General features: G+C 45.1%; 1 protein-coding gene across 4 annotated transcripts in view; it reads right to left on the bottom strand.

Annotated features, from left to right (window-relative positions):
* Positions 1-15,727, bottom strand: part of DLG2 (discs large MAGUK scaffold protein 2) — a 959,957-nt gene that overhangs the window by 930,415 nt on the left and 13,815 nt on the right. For all 4 annotated transcript variants that reach the window (XM_044442340.1, XM_044442334.1, XM_044442335.1 and 1 more), the window contains exon 3: positions 8,298-8,429. In XM_044442340.1, coding sequence (XP_044298275.1) covers positions 8,298-8,429 — 132 coding nt within the window. The remainder of the gene's footprint in view (positions 1-8,297; positions 8,430-15,727) is intronic.

Raw genomic sequence — 15,727 nt, 5'->3', positions numbered from 1 at the left:
GTGCGTGGAGAGGCAGCGGCTTGGGAGAAAAGGACCTCCACGTGTGTCTGCCCCCCACCCATCGCTGGCACCTTTCAGCTGGCCCCCCGTTGAAAAATTGTGAGGACCCCTGCATTACACTATGGAAATTAGCTGTGCTATATAACTACGATGAGTAGTACCCAAATTCCAAATAATTTGCAGATTATCTTTTCTACAGTGCCAAGAAAAATTAGTTTTCTCTCTACATTTGGCATTTTACAGTTCCCTGCCCCAAAGAGCTTACAGTCTGAAACTTAGCACAGGGAAACAACAGATGAAGGAAAAGCAGGAAAGCGTGTGGCTGTTTCAGTTGCAGGTGTTTAAACTTAGTAACAAACTGAGTTACAGGAGAGAGTGTACTAGAGTTATGTCCACAGGGTCGAAACACTGAGACTTTGGGATTAACAGGGATTGACATCCACACCGTCCTTCAGGCTTTCCTCTTGGAGCTTTGCTGCAACCCAAACAGCAGCAGGTACAGGGGAACAGGTGGATTTTACTTTTAGAACAGAGCATTTGGGGATGGCTTGGTCTTGAATAGGCAATTAAGACCCATTCATTTTAGAAAAGCACGATAGGTTCAGAAGCACAGGCAAACATGATCTGGTATGCGGTGCATGGGAATAAGTCTTATGTATACTCTGGAAAATGATGAATTGTCTGTTCCTTCTAGTTTTCATGCCAAGCACCTGCAAACCTGCTTTCCCGTAATATAGCCTTTGGCAAGCCTCCAAAGACCATCCAAGTATTTTGCAACATCTCCCTGTGTTTTAGAGGCTGTTTAGGGGGCTATCGGAAAAGAATGGCATTCAATAGGCACAGATGCCAAGTTCTACACCTAGGAAAAGGGAACCAAATGCACAGTTACAAGATGGGGATCCCCATCTCAGCCATTCTGCACGCGAGAAGGATCTTGCAATTTTATTTTATTTTATTTTATTTATTTATTTGGAATGCTTGTATGCCACCCCATTTGCATAAGCCTCGGGGCGGCTTCCAACGAATAAATAACAATATACAAAATATAAAAATTGGATACCTCCAGGCCATAAATAAAAGCAATAAATAATTTAACAGTTAATTAAAATAACATTTAAATAAAAAGGTCTTGGCCTGGCACCAAAAAGCAAATAACGACAGCGCCAGGCGGACCTCTCTGGGGAGCGCATTCCATAGGTGGAATTCCTATGGAATTCCTATTTGCGTTCCTTGCAATTGTAGCTTCCAAGGCACATGAGACACTGGTTCCTCTCTGCTCCACACCTGTTAGGTCCCATCTTGAGTACTGCCTGCAGTTCTGGCCGCCGCATTTCAGGAAGGATGTGGACAAGCTGGGGTGTTCAAAGGAGAATGACAAGGGTGATTGAAGTCTGGAACAAAGCCCTGTGGGAACTGACTGGAGAAGAGAAGACATGGGGAGATAGCCTGGCACTTCTCAAATATCTGAAAGGCTGTCACACAGATCAATTGTGTGACAGAACTGATCCACACAGAGGATCAATTCGCAATCGTGCCAGAGTGTGCGATGCAGAATGATAGGCCCAAGATCCAGGACGCGAGATTCCGGCTGGATGTAAGGAAAACCTTCCTGACTGTTAGAGCAGTGTGCCAGTGGAACCAATGCCCTAGAGAGGCAGTGGGCTCCTGCAAGCAGCAGCCATCTGTCAGGGATGCTTTAACTTGGAGTCCTGCATTGGGCAGCGGGTTGCCTTGATGGCCTTATAAACCCCTCCAAACTCTACTATTCTGTGCTTCTAAGAAGAGCGCATCTCTTGGCACAAGAAGCAGTGACAGCCACCCATTTGGATGGCTTTAAAAGGGGATGGGACACATTCTTGGAGAAGATGGCTATTCATGGCTACTGGTCCTAATAACCCAATCCCGCCTCCAGTCTCTGAAGGTGTGTGCAGATGTGAACCAGTTGCTGGGGAGCTTGAGCACAAGTGTGCAGCTGGACCGGTGTCCTATCATGGGACCCTCGTTGGTCACTGTGTGGTCAGAATGCGGAACTCGATGGAACATCAGTCTGACCCAGCTGGGCTTGGTCTTGGGCTCTTAAGCGCTTGATAAATTGACCGCCTACCTGACATAAACCTAGCCCTCCTGGTTCCTAGCCATCCACTCTTTGGCAGATTCCTGACTTTGGGCAGTTTCCCCCTATTCAAAAAGTTCAAAAGTTAAGTCCTTTTTATTTAATCAATATTTTAATAAGGTTTATATTGAATTTTATCATCATATTTTAATTGCAGCCAGAGTAAGTCCTTTATTTATGTTAGATATTTGTATTTTATTTGTGTAAGCTGTCCTGAGGCTTTTGCAAAGGACGGCATACAAATATCCTAAATAAATAAATAAAAGTCTCCCTAAGGTTTATTTAACAGCAGTAAGATCTTTGCACTACAATTTGCAGATCTTTCCACTGTTGTTGTATTCCAGTCCTGCCCCTTTTGCTGCTAGTCTCTCCCACCACTGGAATGAGAACACCAGGAGCATCCCAAAAACTGAATTTGGCTCTCCTCTGAAAGGGATTCAGCCCCCTGGGCTTCGAAGTATATTCAGAGGTAAATTCAGAGGTGGGGCTCTTGCTTTGTTGTTATTCTGCGTAAAGGCTGGCTGCAAACTCAGAGAAACACAGGCCTAGTGCAACCACGCATCCTGCAGCTTTGCACCAGGGATTGTGACAAGCCTTGTAAGCACGGAAGCCCTAGAAACTCAGAGAAACACAGGCCTAGTGCAACCACGCATCCTGCAGCTTTGCACCAGGGATTGTGACAAGCCTTGTAAGCACGGAAGCCCACTGCTGGATTTCATCTCAGGCAAGAATTCCAGGAACAGCGCTTTCACCTGGGAAACAGGTGTCTGCCCCTGAATGGGCAATTCCAGCACAAGGAATGTGTGAAGTCAATTGACACAACAAGTCCATTTCTTTATTGCATGTGGCTCTGAAATAAGGTGCCATATACTGCAGGATGGATGCATTGAGAGATGCTCCTTGGGTCAACAGTTCGACGGTGTTTTGCTAGAAGCTGGCGTATTAAATTGTTTCGATGGCTGTTGGGGCATTTTATCTAGTTCATTCTGCTGGTTTTAGTGTTTTGTGGTTTTAAAACTGCTGCCATCAGCCTGCTTCAGCTCTCTGGAGGGAAGATGGGGTGGGAATGGTTTTTGTAAAGAAAAATAACCATTTGGATCCTCATGCAACTAAATTAGCATCTCTGATTCACAAGACGGAGGTGGCTGGAGAAAACCCCAAGCTTTTCGGAAGTGCTAAAATTTATTTTTTTAATTTAGAAAAATAAAACTCTGCAAGAACAAAGGGAAACCAAAAATATGTCAAAGAGCATTAAGCACATTCACTGAAGACAGAATACTGACTTACAGGGAAAACAGAAAGCCAAAGGTCACATGGCAACATTTCACTGCAGGGTTCACGCCTTTTCTTTTATTCAGCTTTTCCCAACTACCTGCCCCACCCCCGGATGCTTTGGACTGCAATTCCCATCAACCCCAGCCAGCATGGCCAACAGTCAGGAATGTGCAGCACCAAAACATCTGGAGGGCACCAGGTTGGAGAAGGCCAGATATATGCAAGCTAAGCTGATTCAAATACGTTGGGTGACCATGCTAGGACTGAATGCTTATGAATAAAATCAGGTGAAAAATATGCACAGTATGAATAAAGAGTACCATTTCAGACATAAGAAAGTGTTCTAGTTCCTCTGTACTTCAGGTTTTCATTTGACCATCACCGTTACCATCAGAAGCACAAACACACCAGCGATTACAGTGGCTTTCTGTTCTGGATACAAGAAAAGCTGGACATGCATATTCACAGTTGCTGCCAACGCTCCAGTTTCGAAATGGCACAGACAGTTGCACAAACTCGAGAACAGAACTGGCATGTGTTTTGAAAGGAAGTAGAAAATGTGTCGTTCTTTAGAGGCAGGGTTTATCTTAGAAAAACCTATATAGATTAGATTTTACCTAATGCTACGTAAGACGATTACAGCTATTTGCAGCACATTAATTCCTCGTCAGAACAAAATGATGTTTTATAGAGATGGTTCCGTGCAAACATGCGCACTCAGTCATGCACGCATGCGCCTGCCCTCCTCCTCTGTTCCCATTCCTGAGCAGAGTTCCCTAAGCTGAAAAACCATGCACTTTTCTTCATGATCAAGCAAAAACGGGGGAGAACCTGGAGGAAGTGTCTCCAAACAAAATAATGCCAGCTCATTCTTCTACAGAGACAATGTAGTTTAGCAGCTTAGCCGCTGCACCCCAGACTAAGAACCTCGCAGTTTGAAGCTCGTCTGTCACAAACTTTCCTCCAACTGCCCCATCCCTCTTTCCTTTCATGTCTTTCTTGTAAGTCTAAAGCGGGCAGACTTGTTTTTCTTATTGATTGTAAGCCACTCCAGTTAAAATCTGGAATGAGAAGTAGAATGAACAGCTTTAAAGAAAGGTATACATGAATATCCAGCAGCTGGCCAAAGCAGCCCTGCGAACCAAGCCGCTCTTTCCAAACCTCAGCTGTAATATAGCAGACAATTTCACTGACTTACTTTACAGCAGGGGAGGAAAACCTTCAGCCTGTGGCCTAAGGCAGGCTAGCAGGGATCCCGGTCCAGCTGGTGGAACTTCCCCCATCTCTGCCCCCTAGCCAACCTCCCTTGCCCTCCTTAAATTTGTAGGGTGATGGAATAGTTTGCTGTTGTTTCCTAGTGATGTTTCTCCAATCTTTTGGCTTTAGGGCAGGGTTAGAAATTCCTGATTCTATTTCTGTTGTTTTGTATTATGTTTTAAAGCATATTTTTAATAAGGAATACACTGAGAACAAAACTATTGGCAAGTAGTTGCTTACCAGGAAAGTTCAAAACAGCAACAGCTCTGAGTCAAATCTCCCTATCCCAAAATACATCAAAAAAGAGGGGAAATCCATTACTCATCCAGTAATACTAGTGGTGTGCTAGTATGTTACACAAATCAATACCTAGAAACAGAGTGAGTTTGAAGGGGTCTCCTGGGCTAACCAGTCTGACCCCTGGCTCCAGCTGGCTCCACCGATGGCATGCCTACCATGTGTGTGTCATAAATAAATCATCACATTATAGTACCTTTCTGTACTGCCCATAGCTGAAGCTATCTGGATGGTTCACAACATTTTAGGCCACCCATCCAGGTTTCAGCCAGGCCTGACACTGCTTAGTTTCCAAGATTAGGCAGGATCAGGTACTTCAGGCTAAACAGAAGCCTTGATCCTTCTCGATACACCTCAGAAAGCACTCCATGGCAATGTCGTGGGGAGTACATGCTGTCAAAATGCAGCAAGTACCAACCTTTGACATTGATGCAAAGTGGCTCCAAATGGTGGGTTTTTTTTTAATTTAGTTTTCTTCAATGTGACAGCTGTCAAAGGTGAGCTGCCAAATCAAAGCAAATCCACAGCTGATCTTTGCTCACAAAAGAGGGTCGGTAACACTGTTCCTCCTTTGCAGCAAGATCTTCAAGGTTCTGAGGTCCCAGTGCCCAAAACCGATCCACCCATTCCCAAGATGCTTGGATGGAAGATGGAAAAGTGCACCCCCCTTTTGCATCATTACCTGCTTTTGACAGCTGTCCAATGTGCGGGTTTCTTTGAAAGCCAGGTGTTTTAGACAGGGAAGTATACATATGTGTACTCCTGCCTTCAAGTCCAGGTTGTGACCTTTACACAGAACCTGATTAGCTGCTCTAAAAAATAGCTAAACAAGATGGACCACTGGTCTGATCCAGCTCTTCTCATAAAACACCTGGGATTTGTGGAGTTCAAACAATTAGAACTCATGAAGCCCAGTTGGTGTATCTCCCTTTCCTTCCCAATGTCTTTTATTTTCCTTTGTTTGTTTAAGTAGCCATTTAGGCCATTTTAAAAAATTGGCTTTTATTGAGCAAAAAAAATTTGGGGTTAATCTTCTTGTCCTGTTGTGTGTGTTATCATCAGGTTTTAGCTTTTTGTAGTTTTTAAATTTTGCAATTCACTGGAAAAAATATTACAGAGAGATTAAAAAGAGCTCTATGTAAAATTCTGAGTCAAAATTTGCAAAAGGACAGACTTTCTTCCTTCCAAGTAAATCAGAAAAGCAAAGCAGCAGAAATGTGTGACATTTTAATGCATGGATAAATATGAGGCAGCCTGTCAAAGCTGGTTCTAAACAGATGTCTGAAGTGTGATTATTTTAAAAAATTACATAACAAAACCTGATTATTGATTATGTAACAGCATCACTTCACAGCCTTCCAATACACTCAATCACTTTGTAGTATCAGTGGATCTAAAGCCATCAAAAGAGCAAAGCAATTTTATAATGAGAGATTATGCATGTTTTACCATTCCAAAACCTTCTTAATAAAATCAAAAGTATCATGGGAATGGAGAAAGGTCATCCCAAGTCAATGGAAAACATCAATGCACAATCACTTACGAAATTACATTTCTCTCCCTGAGCCAGTTGAGGTAACAGGCAAACGCTTTCATATGTTTATAGCTGTACAGTGGCCAGTTTGAGTGATCATATCTTGCCTCATTAAGCCAAGAGATGCATAGGCTCTTTGCTCAAGCCATAAGGATTCCAGAAAAGCTCTAATTAACCATGATTTCCCATTTTGTCCAGACTAGGATGTGGTGATTGCTAGCTTTGGAATCAGCAAAGATACTAAATCAACTTCAAATCATAGTTTAATATCCTGACTTGATATCCAGCCACAGTTTCCAATTTTGAAAAAAAGGGGACTGTGGTTTGAGACTTTCTAGTTCGATTGCTGCAAATCACAAAAGGAGGAATGAAAGGGGCTATCTTGTGTGCATCTTGGCTCAATAAGCTAGGATATGATCATGGGCATTATTGTAGCAGCAGCATAATGGCAGACATCTTGCTTTTCCATTTTGTGTACAATTTCTTCGCACTGAGAGAAAAATCCAAAGCATAGTTCCATTAGAAAAAGAAATGAAACATCAGACGCAAGCGTATTGAAAACAATGATTTCTAGCCAATTATATTGCCGGCTTTTCCCTAAAGACAAGACATGCAACAACTGGAGTGTTGCCAGGATCAGACCCTATAGAGCTGGTCATCTTCTGCCTCCAAGATTAAAGTCACTGCAGGAATTTAAGGATTCAAATTCTTGTGAGCAGAACGGAAGCAAGGTTTCTACAGAAACCTTCTCAAGTGCCAAGCATCCCCTCGGACATGCCCTGATTCTTCATGAGCAAAATTCTACAAGAAAAGGAAAGATGGAGCAGTGGGGTGCTCTGGATCCAACACAGCATCACTTCCTAGCTGTCAACCAACCAACCCTTCACATGCTCATTTATGCCAAGTAGAAAGCCTCAGAGCATCCAATTTTCACACCGCAGATGGAAAATTGTTTTATTGGGACCAACCGAGATCCAGGAACATATGCAAGCTTTCACGTTCTCCAGAACTCTTCATTGGCCTAGGAAGTACAAAAGGGAAGGGCTAGGAAGAGAAAGAGTAGAATCCTCCCAGAGATTTTGGGATTTCTCTCCACATCACCAGCAGGAAAAGACATTCATGAAGGTCTAAGAGACCACCTGCAGCTTACTGCTGTACCATCTTCAAGGTAAATTTCTGCATCACATAGATCAGGCAGTGGGTGCTGCGGGAATGTGTCAAGGGTTCAGCTGCACTATTTGAAACACTGATATTTTCAGGGAAAGCACCCATCCTGTTCAAGGTTTACTCTCTATACAGAGGCAGCACAATCACTGTAAAATGATAATCACTGTAATTGAAATCCCCTTTGAGGGACAAATATGAAAAAAAGTTGGAATCTGTGATTGAATCTTTCATTTCTTTAAATTTTTGGCAAACAGGAGCTGTGGAGGGCCGCAAATCATACTGACACCATAGTTCCGCTTGTACAGGGGCTAACCTTGCCCTTTTCCCAATGAGCTTACATTTTCCCAAAGATCAAAGGAAACTGAGTGGTTTCTATAAGAACACAAATTGCAGCTGTAGCATAAGCAGTGCTTCAATCAGGAAAGTGGCAAATAGAAAAGAGTTACTCCCTATATGATTAGAAAATAGAAATATAACTATCCCAGTTAATAAACTTAGCTGGACACAAAGCATTTAACATGTACATGGAACATTTCCACATCACAGCAACAGTTTATCTGACCCCTTACTAAGCCAATAATGTAAACAATCTGTAATTCATAATTTTTAGCATCATAGCAATCATGTATTATAAGCATAACTAGTGCGACATACCTAGCAGTGCCTGGAACAAACTGCTTTTGAAGATGCCCATCACCTTCTTAATGGCCTTTTTCAGTTGTTGCTCCTCTGGCTTTTTTAGCTTCTTACAATAATCTTCCAGAAGTGCTAAAGCTCGATCAGTGTCTACAATGAATAACATTATAAAATGAATTAACCAGCTGCAAAAGTTGACACACAAAACAGCTCAGTAGTAGAACAGTAACTTCAAGAATTTAAGTTTCCTTTACCCTCCTCATCTGCTTTTCCTTTCGTGTTGACTTTCTGATTATATGTGTGCAGACAGAAACTGCCTTGTCTGTCAAATAAGCCATGTGTTGCAGGTGAAAGTTCTCCAATCCAGTCCCCAGAAAAAAAAAGATTGAGGTAGCAGGACTCAGAAAGGGCCATGCCTAACCCTCTGAAAAGTCAGTCTCCCCTTAAAGGACCAAATACAATGCAGTACAATGCAGGCCTCATATGTTCACACACCCATAACTTAGTAGATTCCATGCTGGTTCTAGCCTTGGTCTGTGAAATGCCACTCTTTTGGATCTGTGTGGCTTGCAATAGAGATCATAAGCCATAGAAATAAAACACTCCAAAATTATCTTCAAAAAGAAAACATACAATGAACAGTAGCATAAAAGCAAGCAGTAATGCAAAGGAATTATGTATCTACAGGTCAAGGACTGCTTTTAAAGGAAGTTCTTTTTGCACAGCTGAAAAGTCATCGGCAGGGGAACAAAGCCATCTACACTTCTGGATGATATTCTACAGTCTAGGGGCAGCCACCAAGGAGGCCCAGTCTTGCATTCCCAGCAACTATGCTTCTGGGGTATGAGGAACACGCAGAAAGGTCTCTCCAGAGTAGCTTAACATCCCAGTAGGCTCTTGTGAGAGCATGTGGTCCATCAGAGGGGGGGAAGCTCAGTGGCAGAGCAATTCCGGTACAGGCAGAAGGCTGCAGGTTCAACCACAGCTTCTCCAGCTAAGGCAGGGAAAACTGCTGTCTGAAGCCCCAGAGATCTGATGCCAGCCTGAGCCAGCAAGACCAGGACAGATCTTGCAGTATGCAGGATCCTATATTCCTCAGTCATTCGCACTTAGTTCTTGGTAGCATCCTGGTTCCAAGCTCTAAGGCCGCAGTCCTATGCACACATTTCCTAGCTCCTTCAAACAGACTAGAATGCCCAAGTGCACTTGCAAGGGGTGTGCTATCGCGGTCAAAACCTGCACCTCGGATTAGATCTGCGAGCAAACGAGAAAGCGCTGTAGCCTCTTTATGCTCTTGGCAGCCAGTTCCTGTTGTTTTTGCACCAGTGCAGCTTCCAGGCCCTTTTCAAAGCAGCCCCACAGAAAGCAAATTGCAATGGGCCAACCGCTCCTCAGAGCTTCTGGATCTCCCCAGCCTCTGCCCCCTCCTCCTGATCTCACCAAGGTCGGGATGAGGGGGCGTCCACTCTGGATAGCCCCAAGGGAGCTGTCCACAGTGCTGGATCCTCTCCCCCAAAGCCGTTCGACATCGTGGGTGTCCAGAACAATCCCGTTTTCCCCAGAAGTCCAGTGCAACACTGAAAAGCTGAGAGCTGAGTGAACACTTCAGTGCCAAAGGCCACCTTGGATATGGATCAATCCACTACAGCCTGCCAGGCGGAGACGACTATTTTAGGAGCCGATCTATTTGAAACCGAGAAGGCGCTGTGAACGGGCATGACTTGCAGTAGCGATGCCGCTTCCTCAGCACCGCTCCTGGCATGGCATTCCACAGTCCTGCACCATCACCGAGAGGGCCCCAGGTCGGCCCCCTGCCTTGCAGGAGGAGACTGCTAGCCCGGTTTCATTGCATTTATTGCATTCCCATACTGTCCAATAGCCAAAGTTCTCCAGGCAATTTGCAGCATGAGAAAACACAGTGTAAAGCCTTGGACGTTACAGAACCTAAACAGCTGCAAAACAGGTTGGAAAGAATCAACCATTAAAAGCATCAGGGTGCGATTTTTAAAAAACACCCTAAAACGCCTTATTGCAGGTTGCCAAATGTCTGGGAATAGGGGAAAGGCTTAATCTGGTGCTGGAAGGATGTCAGTGCTGGTACCAGGTGGACCTCACAGAGGAGGGAACTGCGCAGGCAGAGGGGCCAATACCAGGAAGGCCCTTTCCATTGTTGCCATGCTCCAAAATTCCCCCCAAGGAGGCACTTGACGTGCACAGAAGTTCTGCTTCTGACTCTTCTCCCTCCGGTGAGCACCATGTGCTGTACAAAGAGCTTATTCCTTTTAAACCTCAGAACGATTCTCCAGATGAGAATTAAGATGAGAAAGAGCAGCTTGCCTAATCATGAAATTACACTTCACACATACCTGTGGAATTGAATCACAGAATCAGACAGTTGGAAGGGTCCTAGCAGGCCATCAGTCACAACTGCCTGCTCAGTGCAGCTGGCCAGTTACCCATCCAGGTATCAACCCAGCCGGACCCTGCTTAGCTTCCAAGATCAGCCTAGATCAGGCACTTCAGGCTATATGGAAGCTGAAGCCAAAGCTTGAGCCAAGTCTTCCTTACAAACGTAAGACTACAGTGAAGTCATGTGAGCTGCCTTCAGCTTCTCTGCACACCCCTCCCCCAAATCTGCTAGAAAGAGCTTCCCCAACTCTCCAGAGCAGATTTGGGGGTGCAGGGGGAGCTGCTCCACCACCCGTCTCTCCCATGGACAGACACCCTTAGATCCAGCCCATTTCTATCTCATTTTCCTTTCCCAGACAGTGTTCCGCCAGGCATGGCTTGTGATTATGCAATATATAAGAATCAAAATCCCAATAAAAAATGAATCCACGCTCGCCAACAGGAGTGGTGCTAAATACGAAAAAGATTCAGGTGCACAGGTGAAAAATGCACATATCGGCATATGCTAATTCACAAATGCTCTAAAGTGTGTGTGGGGGGAAGCAGGGGAACATGTGCACATCATTAAAGGACTCTGCCTCCTAAGAACACCCCTGTTTGTAAAAATTGGTGCATGGCCAGGAGAGAGGGTGGCACTGGATTTCAGAAAGCTCTCAGACACGAAGGTTCAAGGGGGGTGGGCAGCAAGAGGTGATGCACATGAAGGCAAAAAGCCAACCGGTCCAGAGGGATCTGATGCAACCCAGACCCCCAGGGCCCCTGCCCCTATTTCAGCAAGAGCCCAAGGACAGCAGGGTGACAGGGAAGATGGTTTTCGAGAGAATCGAGGCTCCGGCCCGAGTGGCCCACTGCCTATTAGGGCTCATGCTCCCCAGACTACAGCTTTCCCCAGGCAAACAGGGAGAGCCAAGGCGAGCATCCTTCAGTGCCATGGGGCACCTCCTTAAATATTTCCCTAACTAAAACGCAGAGTCACTGCATCAGCCCTGGATTGCTGCTTTGCTAAGATGCATTGCATTCCTCTTTGAAGTCAGTACTTTGAAAAGTGCAGCTATACACTTGCATTAACATACGCACATCTCCGTGCTCTTTTGGGAGGCAGCAATGTGATTGCTCTTTTGTTCGTGATGTGCAAGGGGCCATCTGGGCCAGGATGCCAGGGCAAAATCAAAGGAAATACCTCAAAGAATCCAGCAGATTAGGAAAGGATCCAGGATCAGGCTGGGTAGATTTGATGGAAGGGCAGAAGTGAATCTGGTGTGTCACTCCGGACTTTTGTGATGTTTTAGACCCAAATATCTGATGCACAACATTATTCTACTGGCTGCTCAGTGAACCCCAAACTAATACCATAAGCCCAGTGACCTGTGCCGGCTGTGCATGATGGGAGTTGTAGGCCACAGCATCTGGAAGGCTGAGAAAGGATGCTCCAAAGCACAATAGCTGCATATTTGTCAGTCGGAATTTCCTAGATCAAACCAAAACTTGCATTCTCCACTCCTGCACACGTCCACTGTTCTTTCTGCAGCTGCCTTTGAATATTGTTTTGCCATCTGGAGATTATGCTTGAAATTGGACCATGGATCTAAAACTGTGAGCTAATCTCTTATTTGGCTCCTGCAAGACAATTCAGCTTTGCTATGTTTCAATAAAAACCTCCTTCAGTTCAGCAGCTCAAGGCTGGGGGGAGGGGGTCCTATTGTCATTCCACAAAACCCTCCACCATTGTTTATTGAGACTGATGTTATTTTGTGCCCAGTGATTTAACTATTCATCTGCCGTATGTGGAGACTAAATATTCTTCTGGTTGAACCATTTTTCCAAGTGGTGATACATTTCAGGGTGTGGTGCTTACCTGGGTTTACTTCTTTTGGAAGGAAGTCACCAGAGGCTACCTGATGTCCTTTAGATAAACATGCTGAGCATAGATGGAGAAATGGATTAAACACTCCAACGTGCAGCTAAAGTCCACTGCTCTCTCATCAAGTCTCCAAGGAGACAGCTGGCCCCTGGAGATGCTTACGGATACCCCAAGTCAACTCTCTGGCTGGGTTCCCACAACAGAACAAGCAACCTTGGAGTAATTGTGGACAACAGGCTAAATAGGAGCCAACAATGTGATGCAGCTACAAAAAGGGCAAATGCTATTTTGGGACACATTAACAGAATTACTGTTTCCAAATCACGAGTAGTACTTCCCCTATACTCCTCACTAGTCAGACCTCACCTGGAATAATGTGTCCAGTTCTGGGCACCAAGATCGAAGAAAGATGCAGAAAAATTATAAAGGATCCAGAGGATGGCAACAAAAAGGATCCAGGGCTTGGAAACACTGTCCTATGAGGAGAGACTGAGAGAACTGGGCATGTTCAGCCTTGAGAAGAGAAGACTGAGGGGGACATGATATCCCTCTAGAAGTACCTCAAAGGCTGGCACGAGGAGGAAGGTCAAAACCTCTTCTTGCTCATGCCAGAGTGTAGGACACGGAATAATCAGTTCAAGTTGTGACAACCCAGATTCAGGCTGTACAGCAGGAAAAGCTTCCTCACTGTCAGAGCAATGGAACCAGCTGCCTGGAGAGGTGGTGGGTTCTCTCACACTGGGGACATTCAAAAAGAAACTGAACAGCCACCTGAGTGGGATGGTGTAACTTGGTGTCCTGCAACAGGAGGGGCTTGGACTTGATGGCCTTCATGGTCCCTTCCGACTCTACTACTCTATGATCCTATGAGTCTAACCCTGTGTGGTTGCCATGCATTGTGGCTTTATACCATGATCTACCCAACCGACAGTCAAATGGTTTCTCTGTGACCATGGTATCAATCCTCCCTGCTCAGTCCTCCAACTATGGGCATGTATCCCATCAGCCCCTGTGCATTAGGAAATTCAATCCCAAGGTGCATTACTCTCTGCCTATGCCACCTGCCTTTCTTACTGGTCTGCATGTAGAGGCTGCATGGCTGGAGCGGCTCCTGCCATTGCTGCTCTTTCTAGGGGCTCTGTGGTAGTTGCACAAAAAGACCATGGAGGCCATGATTCTAGGTTCAAGCAACACCACAAGCCATAGACACCATACAACCAACTATTGTTTCTTAGCGTGGTTTCTAAAGCCAAAACTACCATAATGAAATATTATCATGGCGTTCAGACAACCCAACAGACCAAGAATGGTGAAGATGCCCCTGTCTCCATTCTGCCTGGCCTGTCAAACCAGCAAAGGAAGCCATGCAACAGAAGAGGAGCCAGATGATTGGAAGCTGGTGACAATGGCACTAAGAAGGCAAGCTCGCTAAGGAGGATGGGTCTTCTCCAAGGGACTAGAACCCCGGAATTAGCCCTAATTTCCTCCTCTTGCTTAGCTATTGAGTGGTGGGGGGAGATGCACTCTCTTCCCAAAATAGTGCTAGCCTCTCAGAGAGCTATTTCATAGTCTTCCTGAGCAATCTCCTTAGCAAAGGCAATATTTGGGTACTTTGCCAGGACTCCAGCCCCAATCATGTGCTCTGAGCAGATCTTACAACAGTATTAGCAAAGAGTTAAAAAGAACAATGCACATACACATGGCTAGCTGTGCAACATTCACTGTGAATTCCAGTCCAAACCAGTCTCCTTGCAAGCAAGCAAGCCAGCACCTCGCCACGCACGCACAGTGGCGAGCTATGGTGGGCCGGATCCAGTCCGCGGGCCATAGTCTGAGGACCCATGGTCTGGAGAATACCCAAAAAAGGTATTTAGCTCACAGGCATAAGGACCTCCACCCTTGTGTTAAAAGCACAAGCTGTTCCTTCCCCACCACGAGCCAGTTGGTCCTTATACAAGATCCATATTTATTACTGCTGTTTGAGACTCCTTCCCCATAGCTATGGAGCATGGATAAGTAGCTCTTCTGCAGCTATTTATAGGAGCCAGCTGGCTACAAATCCCACTATTCTTAGGTTTTCACCATATTTGCATTTGTAATCGATGTCACATCTCGGTGAAAATATGCATCTTTTCCATTCTGCATGACTAAAAATTTGCTGTAACTCAGTCCATTGGCTGCAAGCCAAGCGTGAGCCTTAAAAACCACACAAAAGTCTCTTGCTTTAAGGCCAGAAGGAAAATCTTCCTGGAGCAGAAAACAACCTAAGGATGCCTAGTGGGTTTTCTTTCTTTAACCCAAGACCCCACTCCATTGATACAAACTATTCTCTCATGCATATTTACTTGGGGAAAAAAGCCAGCTTGGATGATAGGCTGAAGGTTCCATTCTGTGCATGCTAAGACAGAAAAAGTTCTGCAGCTCCAGGCATTCCCCAGCCAGATTTCTTAGAATCATCCTGCTAAAAGGGATCCTGGGAACCATCTAATGGAATCTACTCAGCAAAGGATCTGCAGTGCAGGATGCAACCGCAGTGTCCCTGCCAGCTGGCCTTTCCACCTCCACTTAAACCTCCAAGTGAAGGCCGGACAAACGACTTCTGGAGCCAGTCTGTACCACCCTCTTTAATCATGAGGACGTTTCCTCTAACATTTCATCAAGATCTGCTTCCTCATCACTTGCATACCTGGATTTTAACCATGACTTCCGGAGACATGAGACTGCATAAAGGCCTTTTCGGTACTGGTAGATAGCTCTCCTTATGTCTTCTGCTGATCTTTGTTCCTCTGATCTCAACTGCAAGGGAGGTGGGGCTAGCCCCACATTTGACACCTCCCATTTTCTGTTAAATGGGCCAGGTGCAAATGAGTCCTTTCAGCCTGAGACCCTGGAGTCAGGAGGAGCAATCATTGTAGGCACCTGCTGAAATCCCATATTTCATTCTGTGTCCACTTAACCCTTCCCTCCCAAAGCTGCTTTTTAATTTTCCTGAAGTGGAATTCCTTTCCCTTGGAGTTAATAACAGCTTCTGCAGGCAGGAGAGCGAGTTAATGTCTCCACCACATCTCATGCAACTTGGCCTTTAGGGGAATCATATTGGGGTTGCCAACTTTTTTTTTAACTGCTCCTGTGCTTTTACTCATTATACTTTATCAAGAACTTTAACAGGTAAAGCCTT

Source organism: Varanus komodoensis, unplaced genomic scaffold, assembly GCF_004798865.1.
Source record: "Varanus komodoensis strain SLA01 unplaced genomic scaffold, ASM479886v1 scaffold4, whole genome shotgun sequence".
In the NCBI taxonomy this organism is placed as follows: domain Eukaryota; kingdom Metazoa; phylum Chordata; class Lepidosauria; order Squamata; family Varanidae; genus Varanus; species Varanus komodoensis.
This window is presented reverse-complemented; position numbering and strand designations above follow the sequence as displayed.